The sequence below is a fragment of the Symphodus melops genome, assembly GCF_947650265.1.
Source record: "Symphodus melops genome assembly, chromosome: 6".
Classification (NCBI taxonomy): Eukaryota; Metazoa; Chordata; class Actinopteri; order Labriformes; family Labridae; genus Symphodus; species Symphodus melops.
Genome location: NC_136696.1, coordinates 16,706,909 through 16,728,573, shown reverse-complemented (window position 1 = coordinate 16,728,573; position 21,665 = coordinate 16,706,909). Strand labels below are relative to the sequence as shown.

General features: G+C 40.8%; 1 protein-coding gene across 1 annotated transcript; it reads left to right on the top strand.

The window, feature by feature from the left end:
• The first annotated feature begins 1,626 nt into the window (after positions 1–1,626).
• Positions 1,627–21,492, top strand: vwf (von Willebrand factor). Its single transcript, XM_079347152.1, has 53 exons — positions 1,627–1,752; positions 1,840–1,891; positions 2,025–2,168; positions 2,366–2,468; positions 2,560–2,768; positions 3,032–3,153; positions 3,883–4,102; positions 4,194–4,316; positions 4,400–4,511; positions 4,586–4,632; positions 4,749–4,885; positions 5,011–5,149; positions 5,458–5,558; positions 5,637–5,832; positions 5,911–6,126; positions 6,396–6,642; positions 6,752–6,846; positions 7,085–7,236; positions 7,358–7,461; positions 7,549–7,687; positions 7,817–7,951; positions 8,506–8,652; positions 8,753–8,893; positions 9,596–9,694; positions 9,790–9,946; positions 10,531–10,698; positions 10,802–10,937; positions 11,047–11,356; positions 11,488–12,637; positions 12,718–12,822; positions 14,110–14,256; positions 14,333–14,476; positions 14,587–14,751; positions 14,896–14,942; positions 15,055–15,232; positions 15,436–15,677; positions 15,773–15,962; positions 16,062–16,403; positions 16,499–16,737; positions 16,924–17,026; positions 17,110–17,181; positions 17,524–17,628; positions 17,766–17,971; positions 18,248–18,397; positions 18,491–18,607; positions 18,789–18,969; positions 19,228–19,268; positions 19,358–19,474; positions 19,729–19,827; positions 20,480–20,608; positions 20,700–20,739; positions 20,827–20,924; positions 21,103–21,492. The coding sequence occupies exons 1-53, from the start codon at positions 1,747–1,749 to the stop codon at positions 21,286–21,288; spliced, it is 8,550 nt and encodes a 2,849-aa protein (XP_079203278.1). The 5' UTR covers positions 1,627–1,746; the 3' UTR covers positions 21,289–21,492.
• Positions 21,493–21,665: the final 173 nt, after the last annotated feature.

Here is a 21,665-nt window from a genome sequence, read left to right as displayed (position 1 = left end):
TGTTTTTATGGGACTTTTCACTGACGGAAGGATTTTGCCATTCGAAAGGATATGACATTTCTTTTAGTATATTATTTTATGGCATGATTAAAAATATCCCTAGTACCTTCAAAATAAGATTAACTAAAAAGACTAATTATTTAATTTTAATGGTCATGTGATGTTCAAAGCTAAGAGAAAGTTTGGTCTATGCTCAGTCTGTGTGTCTTTGTCTCACGGTGGAACAGCACAGCAGTGCACTGAGCAGGAGCCTGTTCGGAGCTTTTTGCTCGCAAGTTACTGCAGCACCCTGGGCAGTGCGATGACGTAATTCCCTAAGAATAAGAAAAGCGCGTTCGCGGTTTGAATATACTGTACATGAATGAACACGGTGCACGAGCATAGCCCAGGCTAACTAGTGTGTGTGTGTGTGTGTGTGTGTGTGTGTCACAGATACACACACGTACGCGGATGAAAAACACAAAGTGACCAACCTCATTATTCAAAACACCAGCTACAGCAGGCCTAACTAAATAACTGAATTGAAACGTGAATGGCATGGTATTACAATACATTGCATATCATGCTTTGTATCAATACATTGTAAATCATGAACATGTTCACCATATAGCCTGAAAAGGCAAAGTATTTGGGCTTTTTCAGTTTTCAAAATTTCTTATAGGGAACATGTGAAAAATCCACTTTTACCGTGTTTTTAAACATATATTTAGTGTCTGTTTACCCACACAATTTGAAATAAACCCATTCAGTCCTTTGTTTGTGGTCTGTAAATTCTTACCACACAGCAAAAATTAATCATTTTCAGATTTTCTCCATGTGTGACTTCACAAGTTGGATTCTAGTAAGAAAGAAAAAAAATCCCCTCCCCTCCCCTCCCCTGTTTTCTCCACGCTGTGACTCCAACCTCAGCCCAGAGCAAAACTTTTGAACAGGTCTACCAGGAAAACTCATTGCATTTCAAGAGACACACACCAAAACGGAGCGTTCTGAGAGAGCTGGTTAATACAGGGTCATAAACCACTGGTTAAAAAGGTGGGAAGGGATATTATGTCCTATTTAATAAATAAATAAATTAATTAATTAAATTAATTAGAGACCTGAAAACTTGTAATATTGTGAATATAATACTCAATATGAATGACATATTTATTGCAGATAATCTATTTCAGAATTCTTTTTGCCTAATGATTGGTGAACTTTTTCACCTGAGGGTTTTGATCTGCTCACATTCCCAGTGTGTGTGTTTATGTGTGTGTGTGTGACTTTAGTGAAGCTGAGTCATCTGTTTGTGTATGTGACACTGTGAAAGCAGGGCTGTTGCGTGTGATATATCCAGTAAGAGTGTTATTCACAATAATTGCTTAGGTTGGCACTGATACAGATGCGTACAAGTAGACTAATCACTCAGCCCGGCGATCAGTGGGCATATCCTGCTATTGTCCTGCTGTATTTGTTTGATGGTGTCAATCTTCAGGCTCTGAATTGTGGACAGAACGATAGACTTCCCCTGACGACAAGCGGCCGGGGAGGCGTTTTAAGAAAAAGCCAATAACAGCTGGACAGGGGTACACTCTTTGCTATAAAATAAAGCCTCCAGTGTGATTGACTGTCTTTGTGCGCAACAGTGTTTGATACAGGCCATCTTACTGCGTCATTATGCCCTGACTGTCTTTGAAAGTGCAACTTTTGGACTCTCTGGGATTGGTTTTTGTTTTTCAGCTTTGTGGAATAACTGAGACTGAAGCCATGAAGGTAGGAGCAGCAAAAGGCTGTGCATAGTGCAGATAGTAATGCAGTAAACATAAGAAGATAAATATAGCAGAGGTGTTTATGTTTCAGGTGTCTATCAGGAGTTATTGGAAAGAAGTCTTGGTACTCCTTCATCTGACAAGTGAGTTTGTCATAAGAAAGAGACAAAGTGTCTTAAAAGCTTAGAGTCTTCTTTTTGAAGTATTTCATAATAGATCTCCTTGTGTGTTTCTTCTGCAGTCAGTTGCATAACGTTTTATTTTGCTTGTATTCAGCTTGCGTCGCAGGTATAACAGGGAGATGCAGCCTGTTTGGAAGACACCACATTCACACATTTGATGGGGTTTTATACAAATTCCCTGGAGACTGCAGTTACCTGCTCGCTGGAGACTGCAACCGTCACTCTGTCACACTGCTGGGTGAGTCACGCTCAGACAGTTCTATGATGAAACGTTTGAAAATCAATGGCTTAAACAGTGCATGTATTTGCATTTTATTAATATTTTAGTAAAAGCCATTTGAAATAGCCACTCCTTGTTTGGTTTCCAGACTGTTTCTGTCAGTCAAAGTGTTGTTGTTTTAATGGTAATGGTATTAATGGTATAATAATCCACAGGGGATTTTGTTGGGGGCAAAAGAACTGGAGTCACTCTGTTCCTGGGAGATGCCTTTGAGCTGCACCTGTCTGTAGATGGACGTCTCTCACAAGGAGAAAAAAGGTTGGGAAACTTAAAAAATATAAATAATGTCGTGGTGAATTATAGACAGAAAATAGTTATTAAGATGTTGATATGTGGCTCTCTTTTGCAGACTGTCTCTGCCCTATGCCTCCAATGCTGTGTTCGTGGGCTCAGAGCTTGGTTATTATAAACTCTGGAGCGAGGAGTTTGGCTTCACTGTAACCATCGATAATGCAGCCAACATCGCCTTGACGCTGACCAAACATCATGCCAACCGCACCTGTGGCCTTTGTGGCAACTTCAACTCTGTAGCAGATGATGAATATACTGCTCAAGAAGGTAAATCTTGTTTGTAACTGTGTGCATATGTGGCTGAGGGAATGTTGGAAAGTGCAACCAAGGAGAATTCATTATTGCAGTTATCTAGGAAATGATTGGAGTCACCAGCACACAGCAACAGGAAGAGTATCAGTTCAGTGCAGGAAGAGATAAAGAGGTTTAGGAAAGCAAGAGAAGCAGTGGTGTTCGCATGAGATTAAAGACAAATATTTCAACTATTTTTTTTGGTTTTGTTTTTCATTCTTGTACGTGTGCGCTTTTAGGATTCCAAACAGAGGACAGCTATGATTTTGCTAATTCCTGGGCAGTGAAGGGGGCTGGTCAGTCCTGTCGACGTGTCTCTAATCCCAGCCACTCCTGCAACAGCACAAAAGGGACATCAGCGGTGAGAACAATTCAAACACATGTATACATGTATACTGTGTGTATTCATTCTTTGTGCAACCATGTATGTTTCATTCCATTTGAAATTTCAGCGCTAACAATGTGAACATTGTAGGAAATGTCACTTTATGCGAGAAAAGAAGCTTGTTTAATCTCATTGATGATCAAATTAGGTCCAACATTTACAAATAGACTTATAGTAGTATGAAAACAATGTCTGATAAATTATTGATAAATAATGTTTTTTCTTTATTAAAAGACACCATTTGTTGAACAAATCCTAAAAGATTAACTATGACAGTTTTTTGTTCGATTGTCTAAGGTGAATAATGCCCCAAATCTGCTGTTTTTATTTTAAAAATTGTGTTATTTTGAAGTTGTTTTGAGTAAGCAAGTACAGTTTGTTTCTTGTTTCTTCTCATTTTAAATTACCAATAGAGCATCGGTTTTATTTTTTTGTATCCTGGCATGTGTGTACAATGCGGGCGTTGTTGGTGGGTTGATCATGAAGAAATCAGCCAGTTTAAGTGAGAACATTTTGTACCACAGAAACACCCACATGCGAGAAACAGCAATAAGTACATGTTAGTGTGAATGTGAATTTCTTAGAATCTGTAATTCTTGATTAACATGAGCTCTCAAGACATGACAACACGTAAAAAATGGGGTCTGTGTCATACAGTTATGGGATTCCCCTTTAAACATTTTCTTTTCATGTGTGCCTGTGTAGATTTTGTCTAGCTGCAGTGTATTGCAGACTTCCAGTGTGTTTCTGCACTGTGCCCACCTGGTCTCTCCTGAGGCCTTCCTGTTGCTGTGTCAAGAGGAGGCGTGTCATTGTGGCCAGAGGGAGAGTGAAGACTGCTACTGTCCATTCCTGTTGGAGTACGCTCGCTCGTGTCATGCACATGGGATACTTCTTCATGGCTGGAAGGAGGAGAGCCAGTGCTGTAAGTATATCAGTTAGTAAACAAGTCATGACATTCAACAATTATTTCATAATTCAAAAACTTTGATTTATCCAAATGTTTCTGTGGTCAGTCCCCAAATGTCCCATTGGGATGCAGTACAGTGAATGCACCAAGTCCTGCTCTACAACCTGCCACAGTCTCAACATCCAGGAGGTCTGCAAGGAAGAGTGTTCGGATGGCTGTACATGCCCCGGTAACTTCCTACACAGTTTGTCTCCCTTTTTTTATTGCACTGTTATAGCCGTGGTAACATCATAATGTGTGCTTGTGTCTCAGCTGGTAAGGTTTTAGATGGTAATCGTTGTGTGGAGGTATCTCAGTGTTCTTGTGTGCACATGGGGCGGCATTTCCCTCCGGGATCCTCTATCTCTCAGGACTGCAACACCTGGTGAGAGAACAATAAGCATTCAGTAACCTGTATACATACGCAGATACCCACCAACTGTTTATTTTTATCTGCAGTGTGTGCCGTCACGGCTCCTGGGAATGCACCAATGAAGGCTGTCCTGGTGAGAGAGATGCACAGTGATAGTCAATGCACATGAACTACCACTTACACACTCTATTAATAAATAAGTGCAGGGTTTATTTTTTCTGTTGTAATGGTATTGCTGTCTGTGTGTAGGCGAGTGCCTGGTGGTGGGCCAGTCACACTTCAAGACCTTTGACAACAAGTTTTTCACCTTCACCGGTCACTGTCAGTATCTGCTTGCTGAAGATTGCACTGACAGCCTTTTTTCTGTCATTATTGAGAATGTACAGGTGAAGACAGTTTTCTGAACTGCAAAACATACACACAATTGAAATGGGATATTTCTGTCATTTGCATCTCGCTGCTTTTCATCTACGGTATCTCTGATGCTGTTGGTGTTGTTGTTGTGTGTTAGTGTGCAGATGATCAGGAGGCTGTGTGCACACGCTCAGTAACACTCAGTTTGCCCTCTCTGGAGAACATGACTGTGAAGCTGAAGCACGGAGGAGTTGTCTCTGTCAACAGCATGGACATCCAGACTCCAATGCATCATGGTATGCATCATGGTATCCCACTCTGGCACAATAACAATACATTAAACTTATCTGACTGGGAACTAATGTACATTGAACTTGACTGATAATGTTGACAACAGAGCAACAGCAACAGTTTGTACCTGATCACATCTAATAGACATCAGTATATAATCATTGTCATATATGCAATATATATTATAAAACATATATATTATAAAACACACACACACACACACACATATAGGGGACTGTTATTTGTTGATATAACTGTTTACAACCTTGTATTAGATACAGCTAGTCAGTTCCTTGTGTGTGAAAACTTACAGGCCAACTGCATATTCAGAGATCTGTTCAGTCATCTGTACGTGTGAAGTTTGGAGATGACCTTCGCTTGGACTGGGATGGTCGTGGCCGTTTACTTTTGAAGGTACATTAGATTTAAGGTGTTTTGATCCATATGTTAAGTGTTTGCAACAGCTGTAATGAATTCTATACATCTCCGAAGCTGGGTCCGCGATGGGCAGGTCACACTTGTGGTCTCTGTGGAAACTACAATGGGAACCAAGGTGACGACTTCTTGTCTGGATCTGGTCTGGTCGAGGCGGGACCTCAGGCTTTTGGCCAATTGTGGAGGATTAATGGAGACTGTGAAACCACCCACAAACAGAAGAGGGATCCATGTGCTATTAACCCTAAAAGAGGTACACATTTATAATGATAAACAAATGAGCAAAGGGATGAGCAGAAATCAACCTATTATTCTCCTTTTTCACTTTTAGTGCGTTTTGCTGAAGAGGCGTGTTTGGTGATGATGTCAGATGTGTTCAGTGCGTGCCACTTTCTGGTGAACCCTGCACCGTTCCAACGGTTTTGTCGATATGATGTGTGTGCGTGTCTGGACGAGGAGTCGTGCCTCTGCTCTGCTCTGTCTGCCTATGCAGCTGCCTGTGCTGCTAGAGGAGTGCTGCTTAACTGGAGGTCTCCTTCACTCTGCGGTAACTCTCACACTAACTAAATCATGACTGATCCTACATACACATACATAAGAATAAAGTAAAAGTCTATTTTTAGACTGTAGAGAAAGTAAAGGACTCAAATATAAAATCCAGATATCATCTAGTTATGAAAGTCTCTTTGCAATGTTTATCACCACATATAAATAAACTATAATTGCAAATAGAAAAATCTTTTATTTCAGAGAGTAAACAACTTTTTACGGATATAAACTGAGCTAATTGGGATCACTAACCCATTATTTTGTCAGAGCTGGAGTGCACTGGAGGCCAAGTGTACGAAGCCTGTGGGAGTGTGTGTGACCGGACGTGCCGAGCGCTATCAGGGGCCGAAGCCGACTGTAAGGGGGAGAGGGTGTGTGAGGAGGGCTGCTTTTGTCCTGCTGGAAAATATCTGAGCTACTCAGGAGAATGTGTTACAGAAGATATGTGCACCTGCCTACATGACGGACAGCTTTACCAGCCTAATGATGTCTTTGCGGATCACAACAGCATCTGGTCAGTGACTGTGCATATTCTGAAACTACGTTTTTTTACAATATATTGATCTACAGAACATTGTGTTTCATAGACACTTTGTGTGTTTTTCTGTAATACATGTGTGTAGCTACTGTGAGAATGGCTCCATGCGCTGTAGCTCCCCTGAAATGAGTACTTTACTGTCTGATCTCTTCTATGACGATGACTTGGCACCATCCAGAGGTACAGTTTTTTTGTATTTTACTGAAGCTTTATTTACATCAATGTGTTTTGTGTATTGTATAATCCACTATCTATATGATGTCTTTGATGTGACTCATTTGTACTCAGCTTATGATACTTTGTTGTCCTGGTTTAATGCATATAACGTTAGTTTTACACCCAATAAAAATGAAACGTTTAAGCCTTTTTTGGATTGAAGTTATATATTGTTTTTGTTTTTTTTAATTCATTTATGTAGAGCGGCGGTCAGTCAAGTGTCCTCCTCCACTGGCCCGAACAGAGTGTAATGAAGGAGAAAAAGGCCTTGAATGTGCCAGAACATGCCAAAATCTGGATCTGCCCTGTGTTAGCCTTGCCTGCATCCCTGGCTGCCTCTGTCCACCAGGCACAGTATGTTCCCTTTTTCTCTCTGTGTGTGTGTGTGTGTATGTGTGTGTGTGTTTGCTCTTAATATATAAACCACCAAAAATCTTATGCAGACAACAGTGATTGATCAGCAGATTGATTTCAGGTACGTCACCGCAGAGACTGCATTGCACCGGAGCAGTGTCCCTGTTACCATAACAACAGGCCATATGCATCAGGACAGACCATCTCTGTGGACTGCAACACATGGTATAGTGATTGTTTGCATGTACATGTTTATGAAGAGGGATAGCTTCACTGTGCTCTCTAAACAGGATCTTTTCTATGTGTTTATAGTGTATGTAAAAACAGGAAGTGGCACTGCACAGGAAAGGTGTGCGATGGTGTGTGCCGCACGGTGGGGGAGGGGCATTACATCAGTTTTGATGGCCTCAAATATTCCTTCCCTGGCCTCTGCCAATACGTCTTGGTTCAGGTAAAAAAAAACAAAGAGATCCACGAAGAGCTTAAGGATAATTAAAGGAAACTCTGTTCATGTTGTTTTGTGTCTCTTGTTTTATTGTCTCATGTTGGTCTTTTCCTTTCACAATCCTGTACTATAAAGGATATGTGTAATGGAGAAGAAGGTTCATTCAGGGTGCTGGTGGAGAATGAAGCCTGTGGAATTGTGGGACATCGCTGTGCAAAAGCTGTCATGATCTACTACCAGGGAGGGTTGATTGTAATGCAAGAAGGAGAGGTAAACTACCCAAATTGCAGCATTGTCAAACATACAATTAACTTCTTTCAGATGAAATTACTCACCAATAAAAATGTGTTTATTTCTAGAGATGTTACTTTCTTTTCTAATTTTTGGAAGCAGTGTTTTTTAATCTCTTAATTCAACATCCTACATCGAAAACATGTCTGTTGGAATAAAATGTCAACTACATGAATGAAGCAACTCTTAGAAAAAATGAAGTATTCAAAAAAAAAGAGAATAGATTTGCATATTTTTCTTGTAAATGGTGAAGTGTTGACTTTTATTTTAAACACGGTTCATCAATTTAAATACTGGAGCACACAGCACATTTCCTTCCTTTATTGTCTGGATAGAAACCTTAAGCATTGTGATCCTTGAAGCAGCAGGCTCAATCAGTAAGAACTGAATGTTCTTTCTCAGTTGTATCTCATTTTCTCCTTTAGTCTCAGAGTTTACGCAGTTTTGTAACCAAATTGTAACCAAACAGAAAGTTATTGTTGTGACTATTCCTTATTTATTGTATCCATGGTTATCACTTTTCTCTCTCACAGGTCAAAATGAAGAGGCCGGTGCTGTATGACTCCCAGGTGGAGATTATACGATCTGGTCAGTTTTACACCTTGTTGCTCGGGAAACATATTTCTCTCATATGGGACAGGGGGACTCGCCTTGTGGTTCACATTTCGGCGACATACAAGGTATTCATCAGCTCTATTATTTTGACTGGTTGAAACTTTTTTGTTGACATCAACAATGTATGTAAAATGAATTGTTGAACATGATATCTTTTATGTGTAGGGACGGGTGTGCGGCCTGTGTGGTAACTTTGATGGAAACGTTAACAACGACTTGATGAGCAGTAACAACCAGCTAGAGGTGGATTCCTTACACTTTGGGAACTCCTGGAAGGTTATTCCCAGCTGTGCTGACGTCACACAGGTTATTATCTTTTTTTTTTCTTTTTTACTGTCACATCTCCCTCCAAGAAAAACGTCTTTACTACAGAAAATCTGCATTCCTTATTGGAGGCGCTTTCCACCCAATATGTTTGTATACATACAAAATACATGTTGGCATATAGAGTAAAACAAATAATAAGTACTCTCTTATTCCATAAGGAAATGTCCTGAAATGAAAAGGTTTAATTATTTGTCCAGGTTTCTTTGTTTTAGGGTTAAGGTTAGGGCGAGCCTGTTTTAGCTGTGGTTTTCCATATATAATAGAAGTTGAATTATAGTTTATAATGAGCTTTGATGATGATGTCTAGATCCAGTGCTATGACCTTGTCTGTGGCCCTTTAAGAGACAATGAATTGCCAGCATTTGAATATGACTAGCTATGTTGCTTCATACATTGAGGCTAAAAACATGTTCCATATCAGTCACCCAAATGTGTATTACCTTGGTTCCTCGCCTTCACATTTACTGTGATGTATTATCTACTGTGCTGCAGGCAAGTCTGTGCAAGTTCGGTTATCATCGCAAGTTTAAGTTATATTGTGAGGTTAATTTTAATCTTAAAAACATCTCAAAGACTTTATATATTCTAGTTCATGTTTTAGCAAACACTGTTATATTTCTACTATGCACTGTTTTTAACAGATAAACAAATAAATATGTGTGTGAAATCTTGTGTGTTTAGATCCCCCCTCCATGCAGTGATAACATTGTCAAGTTGGTAACAGTGGAGCAGTCATGTCGTGTGATCACTGGTCCACTTTTTAAAGAATGCAACAGCCAGGTGAGTGTAATTATAGACACACAAGATCATCCCACGAAGCCCTGTCCATTGTTATGCTCCTGTGTGTTCGGTAACCTGCTCCTGTGTACCTCCAGGTGGATGCAGAGCCATATGTAGATATGTGTGTGGAGGCTGCATGTTCTTGTCCATCAGTGGGAGACTGTGCATGCTTTTGTGATGTTGTCGCAGCTTATGCTAAGGCCTGTTCAGAAAGGGGCGTGGCTACCAGCTGGAGGTCCAATGATCTTTGCCGTAAGTATGAAGAATTCTCCCATCTATCAATTTGACTGAACTAAAGACTGAACTAATGTGGTTAACAATGTCTTATAGACTCTCAAAATGAGGAACAGAGCAAGAAGTATGAAAATAATAACCTACATATTGCTTTTGTTATCTATAAGGAATACCTTTGACATTTACTGATACAATGACAGAAATTATTTTCAAATTAAATCACTATATAGTCCATTCTTTTTAAGGTTTTACTTCAGAAGGACTTTTGTTATTTTTACTCTGTTGTGTCTGTTGTGACATTCACGTGACATTCACAAATCTGTGTCTGTTTTTTTTGTCAAGATTTATTTTGGGGATTTGTATGTCTTTGAATGTAGAGACAGGAAAGTTGATAGTGTTGGAAATCAGGTAGAAAGAATAAGGAATGTTATGCGGAAAAGACGCCACAGGTCTGATAAGAACTGTGCAGCCTGCTTTGAGGGCTACAGCCACTGTACATGGGGGACCTACAAACTAACTGCTTGACCACCAACGGCCCCATAAATATTTTTTTATAAAACACATTTTCAAAATCTGTTGTTAAATGCCATTTTCTTTCTTAGCCATAAGCTGTGAGGAGCTGAACCCCAGGAGTCCAGGTGTAGGTGAAGAGTTGTGCCAGTGGAGATACAATACCTGTGGTCCAGCATGTCCGATAACTTGCCAGCATCCAGAGCCCCTCCACTGTTCGCTCACATGTGTGGAAGGTTGCCATGCCTACTGTCCCCCAGGTGCAAATATAGTAATTGGACATACAGCGTTTACAAATTGAAAATAAATTTCACATAAGAAAAAATTGTGAAGCTGAGTTCCCCTTTTGTCTTATTTTCATAGGTCAGCTCTTGGATGAAGTGGCGATGCGTTGTGTCGAGCCCTCTCACTGTCAAGTGTGTATCCATGAGGGTCAGAGAATCTCCCACGGGAACAAGGTCATCCTGAACCATAAGGACCCTGAACACTGCAAGATATGGTAATACTACATGAGCGCACCAAGACAAAAAACTGTTTTCTCGATTCATAATAAAAATAATCTGGTTCTTCGCAATGTTCAAGATGCATTTTTTTTTTCTGTTTTGAAGTCACTGTGACAACAACACCTTGAGCTGTGAAGTTTGTTCATCCCAAACTCTGTTCACCACACCCACACCAACACCTGCGTATGATACTTTCACAACCCTGCCCTTCACGACATTGATGCCCGAGGGCACATGTGACCGTGCCATGGATCTGGCATTCCTGCTCGATGGTTCAGCAGCTCTGAGCGAAGAGGAATTTCAGGCAACCAAAGAGTTTATACTGGGAATAATTGAGCGATTCCGTATGGGCTCAGCTCATACCAGAGCCACAGTGCTGCTCTACCAGTCTGGGGTCAAAACATATGATCTGCAGGTAAATTACTTTATTTATACACATTTGATACACAGAGATGCATTGAGCAAAGCTTGTAACAAATACACCTCCAAATAAGCTGCTTTGCTGAGTCATGTTAACCTCATGTCTCCCCCCTTTTTTGCCTGCAGGTTCAGAAGTGGCTGTTTAAGAAGGCTGTGCGTGAGCTGCACTACATGGGAGGAGATGCAGCATTCTTGGATGAGGCTGTCAAGTATCTTGTCTACAACATCTATGACAAGAACAAGCGTGAGCATGCTGGCCGCGTAGCTATCATCTTGACCGCCAGCGCAAACCCCCGCCATGTCCGTTCCATCATCAGGTTGCTCCGTAGGGAGACCATCACCACGCTGACAGTGGCACTGGGTCCAGGGGTAAACATGGGGCAGATCAATGAAATCACAAAGGTCAATCCAGAAAACAGGGCCTATGTGCTCAGCAGCACAGGTGAGCTGCCTGACCGTCTGTTGGAGCTGACAGATTATCTGTGCACATTGGGACTGGAGCCTGAGGGCGTCATTCCTCCAGCACCTAAAACGACTCCAGGAAGAGCTCATGCGATAACCACCACCACAACCTCAGCCCCTAGTCTGGAGCCCAACCCCACACAGCACATCCTCAGTATTCCTAAATCCACATCACCCTCTGGCACCACTTCATCTCCAACATCTCCAGAAACAGATGTCACCTTTATTGTGGAGGGCTCAAATTCAGTTGGCGAGGGCAACTTTAACAAGTCGCTTCTCTTCTTGGAGGAAGTTATATCACAGCTTGTGGAGGAGAAGGAGTCAATACGCATCACTGTGATCCAGTACTCAGTGACAGTCACTGTGGAGATTAGACGGTGGGAGCTGAGGCGACAGAGGACTCTGCTGCTGCAGAGACTGAGGGAGATTCGTTGGAGAGGAGGAAGCAAAACAAACACAAACACAGCTTTCACTACAACTTTTCAACAAATAACTACTAGCCAGCCGACACGCAGCCCCACTCCTCCTCAGCTGGTCTTCCTGGTGACAGAAAACCCTCCAACAGACACAGTGATGCGTCCACCATCTACAAGCATCCACACACATGTTTACCCCATCGGTGTTGGGCCAAAAGTAAACGAGGCTGACTTGTTGCCGTTTAGCTCCCCTCATAAACCGATGATGGTTGACGATTACAGCCGTCTGACGACTTTGGTCCACCGTGTGGTAAACATTACACGGACCACAGTCAGGCCACGATCCCCAACACTGCCTCCCCTGGTCCTCCCAACACATTCCAGTCTACCACCCTCAGGTACATTCACACTTATTTTCATCATCTTGCCAACAAAGAGTCCTTGTCCTATATTTATATTTGAGTGTGTCTCTGCACAGTTCCGTGTAAGAAACCTGTGGATGTGTTGTTCCTGGTGAAGTCTGGAAAACAATTAGAGGACATGAAGACTTTCGTCAAATCTTTCATCAACAACGCTGACATAGGTAGGTGTTACCAGTCTCCTTTGCAATGTTTACTGCAATGTTTTGTTTATTTGGATCCCCACTGGGGTTTGCAGTTTACAATGTGACAATACAATTTTCACATTTATTTTATATACATATACACATTACACAAACGTGCATATCTTTGCACTTCACAAACATTACACAACATAAAATAAATCTACAATGATTAAAAATAATAAAAAAAACAATTGACATAAATGAACAAGTGTTAAAGTGCTACTTTCAGACAGAAACACAAACTTGTCTCGCCTTAAAAATTCAGCCTACAACATCTTCCTGAGAATTTGGGCTCACAGTTTTCTCGGCCTGTATCTTACACAACTCTATATTTACCCCGGAAACCCAAACCAGAGGTGCTGTGGTGTTGAAATCCACCCACGGTATTTAAAACTCACAAAAATACACAAACACACAAATGTTTACTTGATTAAATGGTTTTATAAAAGGTGATTACATTGAAAATGATCATGATCTATGATTTTTCTTCTTTGTTTTAGTATTTTTTAAATTGGAAACTTAATTCCTACTTCTGGTACAGAAGTAGGAATTAATGACATGGGAGGGGAGGGGGGAAGCGGGACATGGGTTTCGCATACAACGAAACTCATGTCTTTCATACAAGCCTGTCTGCTTTTGGCACCCACTAAAACTCATATCCTCCTCCACACAAGGCAGAAGAGCTCATAGGCACAAAAATTGAGCAACTTAAAATAAAAAAAGGTTACTTCCTAAAACTTCATAGGAATTATCAGACTCTTTGAGTTTTTCTGCAGGGGTAAATTGTCATATCAAAGTTGTCCAATTGAAAAGATGTTATATCCCTTTATAGGGCAAGTGACTATTTTTGGTAATTTCCACAAACATTACATATGGCCACCCTTCTGCACCTCAGTAAGGTCAAGAAACGTGATCCTCACTTAGCTAATCAGAAGAGATCACCCTACGTCACCTATCCTGCTATTGTGGCATTTTAACCAAATATGGTAACTTTGTCAATGTTTATCACAATTACAATTTTTGAAAAATGTTATAAGAGAAATAAAGTATTTCAATGCCCTGTAAAGGGTTATATATATGTATGTGTGTGTGTGTGTGTGTGTGTGTGTGTGTGTGTGTGTGTGTGTGTGTGTGTGTATATATATATATATATATATTTATTAATTATTATTATTTTTTAAAGTATACAATGATGTCCAGATTATTATTCTTAACTACGGTACTTACCTGCCTGTGCTTTAACTCAACACTTCCTGATATGTGCAGGGCTGAGTGGCACTCAGGTGGGTTTTGTTCAGTTTGGAGACCCAAACACAGCAGAGCTCACCTGGAAGGATGAACAGAGCCAATCTCGTCTTCTGAAGCTTGTGGAGAGCATACAAATGAGGACACCTGCTTCTGCCCCCACACTAGGTAGGCTAATGGATAAACAAACATGTTCACATGCATTTGCAAATGCTCAATGCTCCGTCTGTCTCTCTGTCTCCAGGCTCTGCACTCCGATTCGCTGTACAGACTGCTATTTCGCCAGCCAGTGGTGGACGAGTCGGTGTAGCTAAAGTAGTGGTGATGCTTGTGACTGATAAATCAGCTGATGATGTCCAAGAAGCTGCTAATGAAGCACTGGCAGCAGGTGATTAGGTCGCAGATGATACAGTATGGACTGAAAACAAATTCACTCAATATGCAATAGTTTCTGTCCATGTTTTATTTAGTTCCTTATATAAAGGTTTCTTTACTCAGGTGTGTCAGTGTTTCCTATCGGGGTGGGGCCAGACTATGACAGAGCTGAACTTGGCATACTGGGCCACCACGGCAACCAAGACAACACCCTCCATTTGAACAGCATGGATCAGTTACGGATGTTGCTTAATTTGGACCAAGGTTACATGGAGAGAATCTGCCGAGGTGCTTGCAAACACATACAAACACTGTTTAGTTGTTTCCATGCAAAAACAACATTATTGTAATCATTGTAATTTATATATTTTATACAAGACATTTTTTAACTTTTAAATACTAATAAAATGAGTTATTTTATTTGGTTTCCAGCTGGGCCACCAGGACTGTGTGTTGATGATAATGGAAATGAGAGAAAGGTGAGTAACGGCTGCTGAGGTTTAAGAAATCTCACAGCGGGACAGCAACCTTTTCTTAGAATAAAACACGGCGTCAAACCGAATTGTGTATGTATTTGTTTATGTGATTCAGCCGGGTGAGTCATGGCTGCTGGAGGATGGCTGCCACTCTCTCTTGTGCCATCCGGGTGGGTCTGTGACTGTACAAAACCACAAAGTCAGCTGTGACAGGTTGGAGCCGCCAGCCTGCAGGAACAACATGCCTCCTGTCAGAGTTCAGGAGACCTGTGGATGCCACTGGGAATGCCCTTGTATGTATATCTAAAGGATGAAATAGCTCCTGAAGTTTCAAGCACAACATTTTAACACGTCCATACTGAGTGCACACCATTTTCAATTTGAACAATGAAGCTTGAATTCTTGGCTATTTATACTGAGTGTTAATGGATCAAATGACCCGGGATGCCTGTGTGTGTGTGTGTGTGTGTGTGTGTGTGTGTGCATGTGTTAACAGGCATGTGTATGGGAAGCTCTACCAATCATGTGGTGAGATTTGATGGTTTGGCTCTCCGGCTGGATGGAGAGGGTTTGTGCTCCTACACACTTCTCACTGTCAGCAGAGGCATCAATGAAAGATCAGAGGTCAAACTCCACAGTGGACCTTGTCAAGGCTCAGAGAATTACAATCAGGTCTGCATGAGGGCGATGGAGGTTATCCATGGACCACGTACACTGCTGCTGAAGGCTGATATGACGGTGCGCAGCTGTTCCCTACACTGACACAAAGATTGATCATAACTGTGTTGGGTATAAAGAGTTATTTACTAATTTTGTGTGTGTTTGTTGAGAAGGCATTCATTGATAAAGAAGAACTTGCACTACCATGGCGGTATGCTGGCCTGGAGCTGGTGCGTTATGGAGGGGTGATGCTTCAGCTGAAGTCAGACCACGGCTATGTTCTGACTTTTACACCTCAGAGCAACGAGTTCACCATCACACTGCTCAGCTCCACCACCACTAGCCACCTTTCTGGCCTCTGCGGTAAAACAAATGCAGACACTTTTATCTTAAACTGTCATGTAAGTAAACCACCTGTGCTATTTTTGTTTTACCTCTGTATTCGCTGTATTTTTCTACCAGGGGCCTGTGAGGAAGAGAAATTTGACGTCCTATCTTTACGTAATGGCAACACCACCACCAACAAACAAACTTTTATCTCAGAATGGACTGTGGCTGCCAATGAGGGCATGTGCCTGCCCAAACGAAGGGCGGTGTGTTTGTCTGGAGCATCCATGGGATGTCAGGCTCTACGATCGGAGGTGTTCGAACCCTGCCATGCACACATTCCTGTCCAGGTGTTCCTCGTCAAGTGTGAGGAGCAGGCATGTGAGGAGTCAGATGTGTGTGAGCTCATTTCTGCATACGCAAACCTTTGTAGACAGAGAGGTGTGTGTGTGGACTGGAGGAGCCATCACCTCTGTCGTAAGTCTTTTCTTGATGTGTGTGTGTGTATGTTTTAAATACATTTGTAACACACATTCAGAGTTTCAACTTTGATCCTGATCTGTGTGTTCCAGCTTTACGGTGCCCCAGCTCCATGGAGTATGACGCATGTCGCACAGGATGTGTGGATGACTGTGGTAGCATACAGACGTTGCCAGGTGACTGGTCAGTTGCTAGGGGTAACGAGTCGTCTTGCATGGACACACCTACTGAGGGATGTTTCTGTACCGGAGGAATGGTTTCGCATCACGGTCAGTGTGTATCACCAGAGGCATGCAGGGAGTGTGTAGACCATCATGGACAAACATATAAGGTGAGACACATTAAATAAATACATGACTATGACATAATTACAAATTCAAAGCAAGTTCTTGAATGAAAAAAACGACAGAATAAGATGGGACCCCTTCAAATGTGTACTGTGACTGCCCCCTAGTGGTTACTTTTTAAATTACAAAACATTGCAAAAAAACCCAACATGTTTGATTTGTTGCCACAGTTTATGCAGAGCTGGGTACCAGATGAGAACCCATGTTTGATCTGCATGTGCTTAGACCAACAGCACATTAACTGCACTGCCCGGCCATGCAATGATGTCAAAGGTAAGCGCTGCTTACCATTGATTTGCAGAGTTAAATAGTGTGTTTACAATTGTTTAATGAATCATCTGTCCTTGTGTGTGTAGCTCCTGTGTGTGGATCTTGTGAGATCTTGAGAGAGAAGAGGGAGTCCAAGTGCTGCCCAGAGTATGAATGTGGTAGGTGCAAACTTTTTTTTTCTAGGTCCAGTTTGACATCTGCTTCCTAAACCCGCAGGGGGAAGAATACATTTTTCTGCGTCAAAGATATAATGATTGTATGGTTGTTTGTGTATGTATGTAAATAAAACTAGGTCTTATGTCCACTTAAAAAAGATTATGAAAGGGTTGTACGACACAGAAATACAAAACTCTTTTTATCTTAAAAAACAAACAAACATCAATTCGCCTTATAGAACATCTCCATATACTGTATGTATATTTTGTGCTCTGTTTTTATCCCGCTCTTGCATCACATAGTGAATAACGTATTTTACCTGTATATCATTTGTAACTTTTCAGTGTGTGATCTGGTGAGTTGTGACCTGCCTGAAGTGCCCCGATGTGAAGATGGACAGACTTTGGTCCTTAATAACCCAGGGGAATGTCAGCCTGTTCATGACTGTGGTATGACATTTACTCGTTCTCTGTGACAAACACACACACCACAGTCAACCCCCCACACACACACACACACAAAACATGACTTTTACAACCATGTGATAGGTTTCTACATGTTTTTCTTCATCTCTTTTTCCTTCTAGTCTGCAAAAAAGAAGAGTGTGTTACTCCAGCTCCCCCTGCTTGCCCAGCCCATCGCCTTTCGTCAGTGAAGAAAACAAAGTGCTGTGATGTGTTTGAATGTGCATGCAATTGCAAAAACTCCACTCACACCTGCCCTGCTGGGTTCATCACTTCCTCTTTAACCAATGACTGTGGATGCACAGAAACCAACTGCCTGCCAGATGAGGCAAGTGTTACTTTTAAGAGGCATCATTATATTTACTTTGACAAAGATATTAACGTTTATCTGTGGACTAGAGGTGATGTCAAAGATATGGGATTTGTATTAAGATTTAGACTGTATCGAAAGAAAGAAATGGTTAAATAGAGTATTCACAAGAAAATATTTGGAGATATAAAACAGACAATTTTAGGAATTTAGCTAAAAAAATTAGTTAGGAAATGTCTATTTAAGGCTATAATTGTCTAAACTAATACAAAAACTACTTGTGTGCCTCTCCAGGTGTGTGTAGTTGGTGGTGTGGTTCATCCAGTTGGGAGTGAATGGGATGCAGGGTGCGAGAAGTGCAGTTGCACCCAGATGAAGGACAAAGACACTTCACTGCACATTGCTCAGTGTACTCCGCCTGTGTGTGATCGAACCTGCCCTCGAGTGAGACATACATACACACACAGACAATTCACACCAAATAAACAGATTTGCTTTTCGCTTCTATAAACGTGGACTTTGTTTTTTCATGTTCAGGGCTCTACTTACACTGCGTCAAAGGATCAATGCTGTGGAAAGTGCACACCGTCAAGCTGTTTGGAGTCAGAGGGAGTGATGCGGGGAGACACAATGATCGGGGAAAAATTCAGACTAGTATGTATTGAAATCATACATCTGAATTATTTAGACAATCTTTTTTTTTTTTTTTGCTATAATCCTGATTTAGCGCTTAATTTTTTAGCTGGCACTGCTGTATGACAAATTGATAGTGTTGATGCAGTTGTTTCTCTTCTCTCATACCCTATTATAAACTCATCTCTTTGTCTGTTTACAGGTTGGAGAGGTTTGGCAGTCTCCAGGAAATAAATGTGTGCTAAACCAATGCTTGAAAGTGAAAGATGAGGTGTTCATCTCTGAAAAAAATGTCAGCTGTCCTCTTATGGACACTCCTTCGTGCCCTCTGGGAACACAATTGCATTGTGACATCCAGGATTGCTGCCCCCGCTGCCGCTGCGGTTAATACACACACACACACACACACACACACACACACACACACACACAAAATTCACCGCGGGCCTAGAACAAATATGACTGAATCATTATTCATTGATAATTTCCACTATTCCACTATTCTAACACCTTACACAAAAAATGCATTTACAGTGTCTTTCAGGTAGATGGCTCTGTCATATTAACCTAAGAGAGCTTCTATGTTTAATGACAGTTTACTCAGTGGCATTCAAAATAATTTGTTTCCTCAAACTCTGCAGCTTCTATGGATGCCTGTGTCCTCAACCACACGGTGATAGGAGTAAGTCAAGCAGAAGAGCAAGTACTCTTTCATTTTAGACTATTGAAGTGAACCTTCTGTGCTACATATTGATGTGTGTCTTTTTTCAGGTAGGTGAGAGGCTGATGGTGGATTTGTGTACACACTGTGAGTGTATGGTGGAGAACGGTGCTATGAGGAAATACACACTGTCCTGCAGAAGAATGAGCTGTCCCACATGCCCAATGGTAAACAGCAACCCAACATTATTCTTCATGACTAACCAAAAAAATCTAATTCAGTGACTGCCTAATGCACTATAGACATGTCCTTCTAGCTCATCTTGTGGCTACATTGTTTTCTTTGATCAATTCTCATCACAGAGTTAAGTTGTAAATGATTCATTTCCCAAGAATTCTCATTTTCTTCACTTTAATAATAATTTCTTTCCAATATCTTTCCACATGACCTCGCACATTGTAATAAAATGTAATGTTTTCAGGGATACACTCTGCAGGAAGAAGAAGGTTCTTGCTGCGGACGATGTGTTGCCACAGTGTGCATGATGCAAAGGCCAGGTGGAGAAATGTTCAGTGTAAAAGTAGGTGCTATACATTCAAGACAATGCCCTGGTGAAGACACAGAACCCAAATACACACACACACACACACACACACACACACATATAAATCTGAGATAAATTAGCCTACTCTTAGAAGACAAAATCTTATTTTTAAATTATTTATTTTTATGTTGTATTCTTGTATTATTATACAATACCATTATTAACATACTATCAAATGCTCTTCTTTACAATACTATAATACTATATTATACCATACTATGTAACATATATTACCATATAGTAAAGCTATACAACTAAATATGTATATATTACTAGACTGTACAAGTTTGTTGATTATTATTTAATGCATAACTTCAATGTTCTTTTGCACTATGTTATATCCCACTGTACTAAACTGCAGTACACTTCAGTGTACTACTCTATTCTATGTATCACATGATACAATAAATTAATAACCTATGCTTTGCAGCACTAGACTATACTGTAGTTGACTATAATATTCTCACTGTACTTTACTTTGCTGTACTGTAATGTGCTATCTACAAGTTCATACCATTGGGACTTTTAACACTGTTACCATCTCGTTCAATTCAAATTGAGAGGGAACTGTTTTTTTAAGTAGAAGATTTAGACATGATTATTGAAGTGTGTGACTTTCTTTCTTAAGGTGAACACGACAACCAAGGAAGGTTGCAACCAGTATACCTGTAGGGTGAACAATAAAGGAGCTCTGGTTCTACTGACCAAAGAAACCACCTGTTCTCCGTTTAACCGCCAAGCTTGTCTCGATCAGGGGGTACAACTGCTGTTTGAACTAATTGAAAGTATTCACACAACTTCATCTCTGTAAGTCCATTTGTTTATCTCTCTATCCTTTTTGTTATAAGGGGAAAGTCAGCCAGATTGGAACAACCTGCTGTGAGATGTGTAAGTACAGAAGTGCCATCTGCAGATGGTAAACTATTTTGAAAACCTAGGTGCTTGGATTTAATTAGAGCGTGTGCGTGTGTGAAGGTACAGAGCCAGAGTGTCGAAGGACAGCAGGAATGCTGAAAACAATCCAAGTGGATGATTGCCAATCAGAGCATCAGATAGAAATGCACTACTGTGAGGTAGGAGACTAGAAGTACACATCCACACAGAAACACATGCACATATTTAAGAATAATTAATACTTTATTCCACCAAGGATAAGCCTAAAAAACTAAAATGAAATTATAACCTTGTCACTCACTCCTACACCTTTGTATGTTCCCTGTGGTTCCCTCCATCTGTCTGTCTGTCTGTCAGGGCAAGTGTCGCAGTAAGTCCATGTACTCCCTGGAGAGATCTACTGTGGAGCAGGAGTGTGTGTGTTGTGCTGCCGTGGAGACGGAGCCTCTCAGTGTTCCTGTTCGGTGTGCCAATGGTACCCAAAGCCACCACACTGTCCTGTCTGTCACAGCATGTGACTGTTTATCCAAACACTGCACCTAAAGAGAGGGAGAGAGAGAGAGAGTCTATAAACGTGTGGATGTTTATACAAGTAACATGTGCCCATATAGAAAAAAAACAATAGCACAAATAACAAAAAAGTACATTTATCAATTTCTTTACTACTGTTTTTGTCTGTTTGAATAAAGAAGATTCCTCCTTTAGTGCACATGTTTTTACAAAATAAAAACCTTATATTAAAGACAATGATGGCTTTAAAGTGTTTGTTTTTTTATTTAAAACCAAATTTAAATTTAAATACTTTTTTTTTTTTTTTACTATAGGCTACAGTGATTTAGTTTAGTAGTTTAGTCTACTCTCACGGATCTTACATAATGTAATGTGATGCACTCTTGAAGTGGGTAAAAACTTACCCCAAC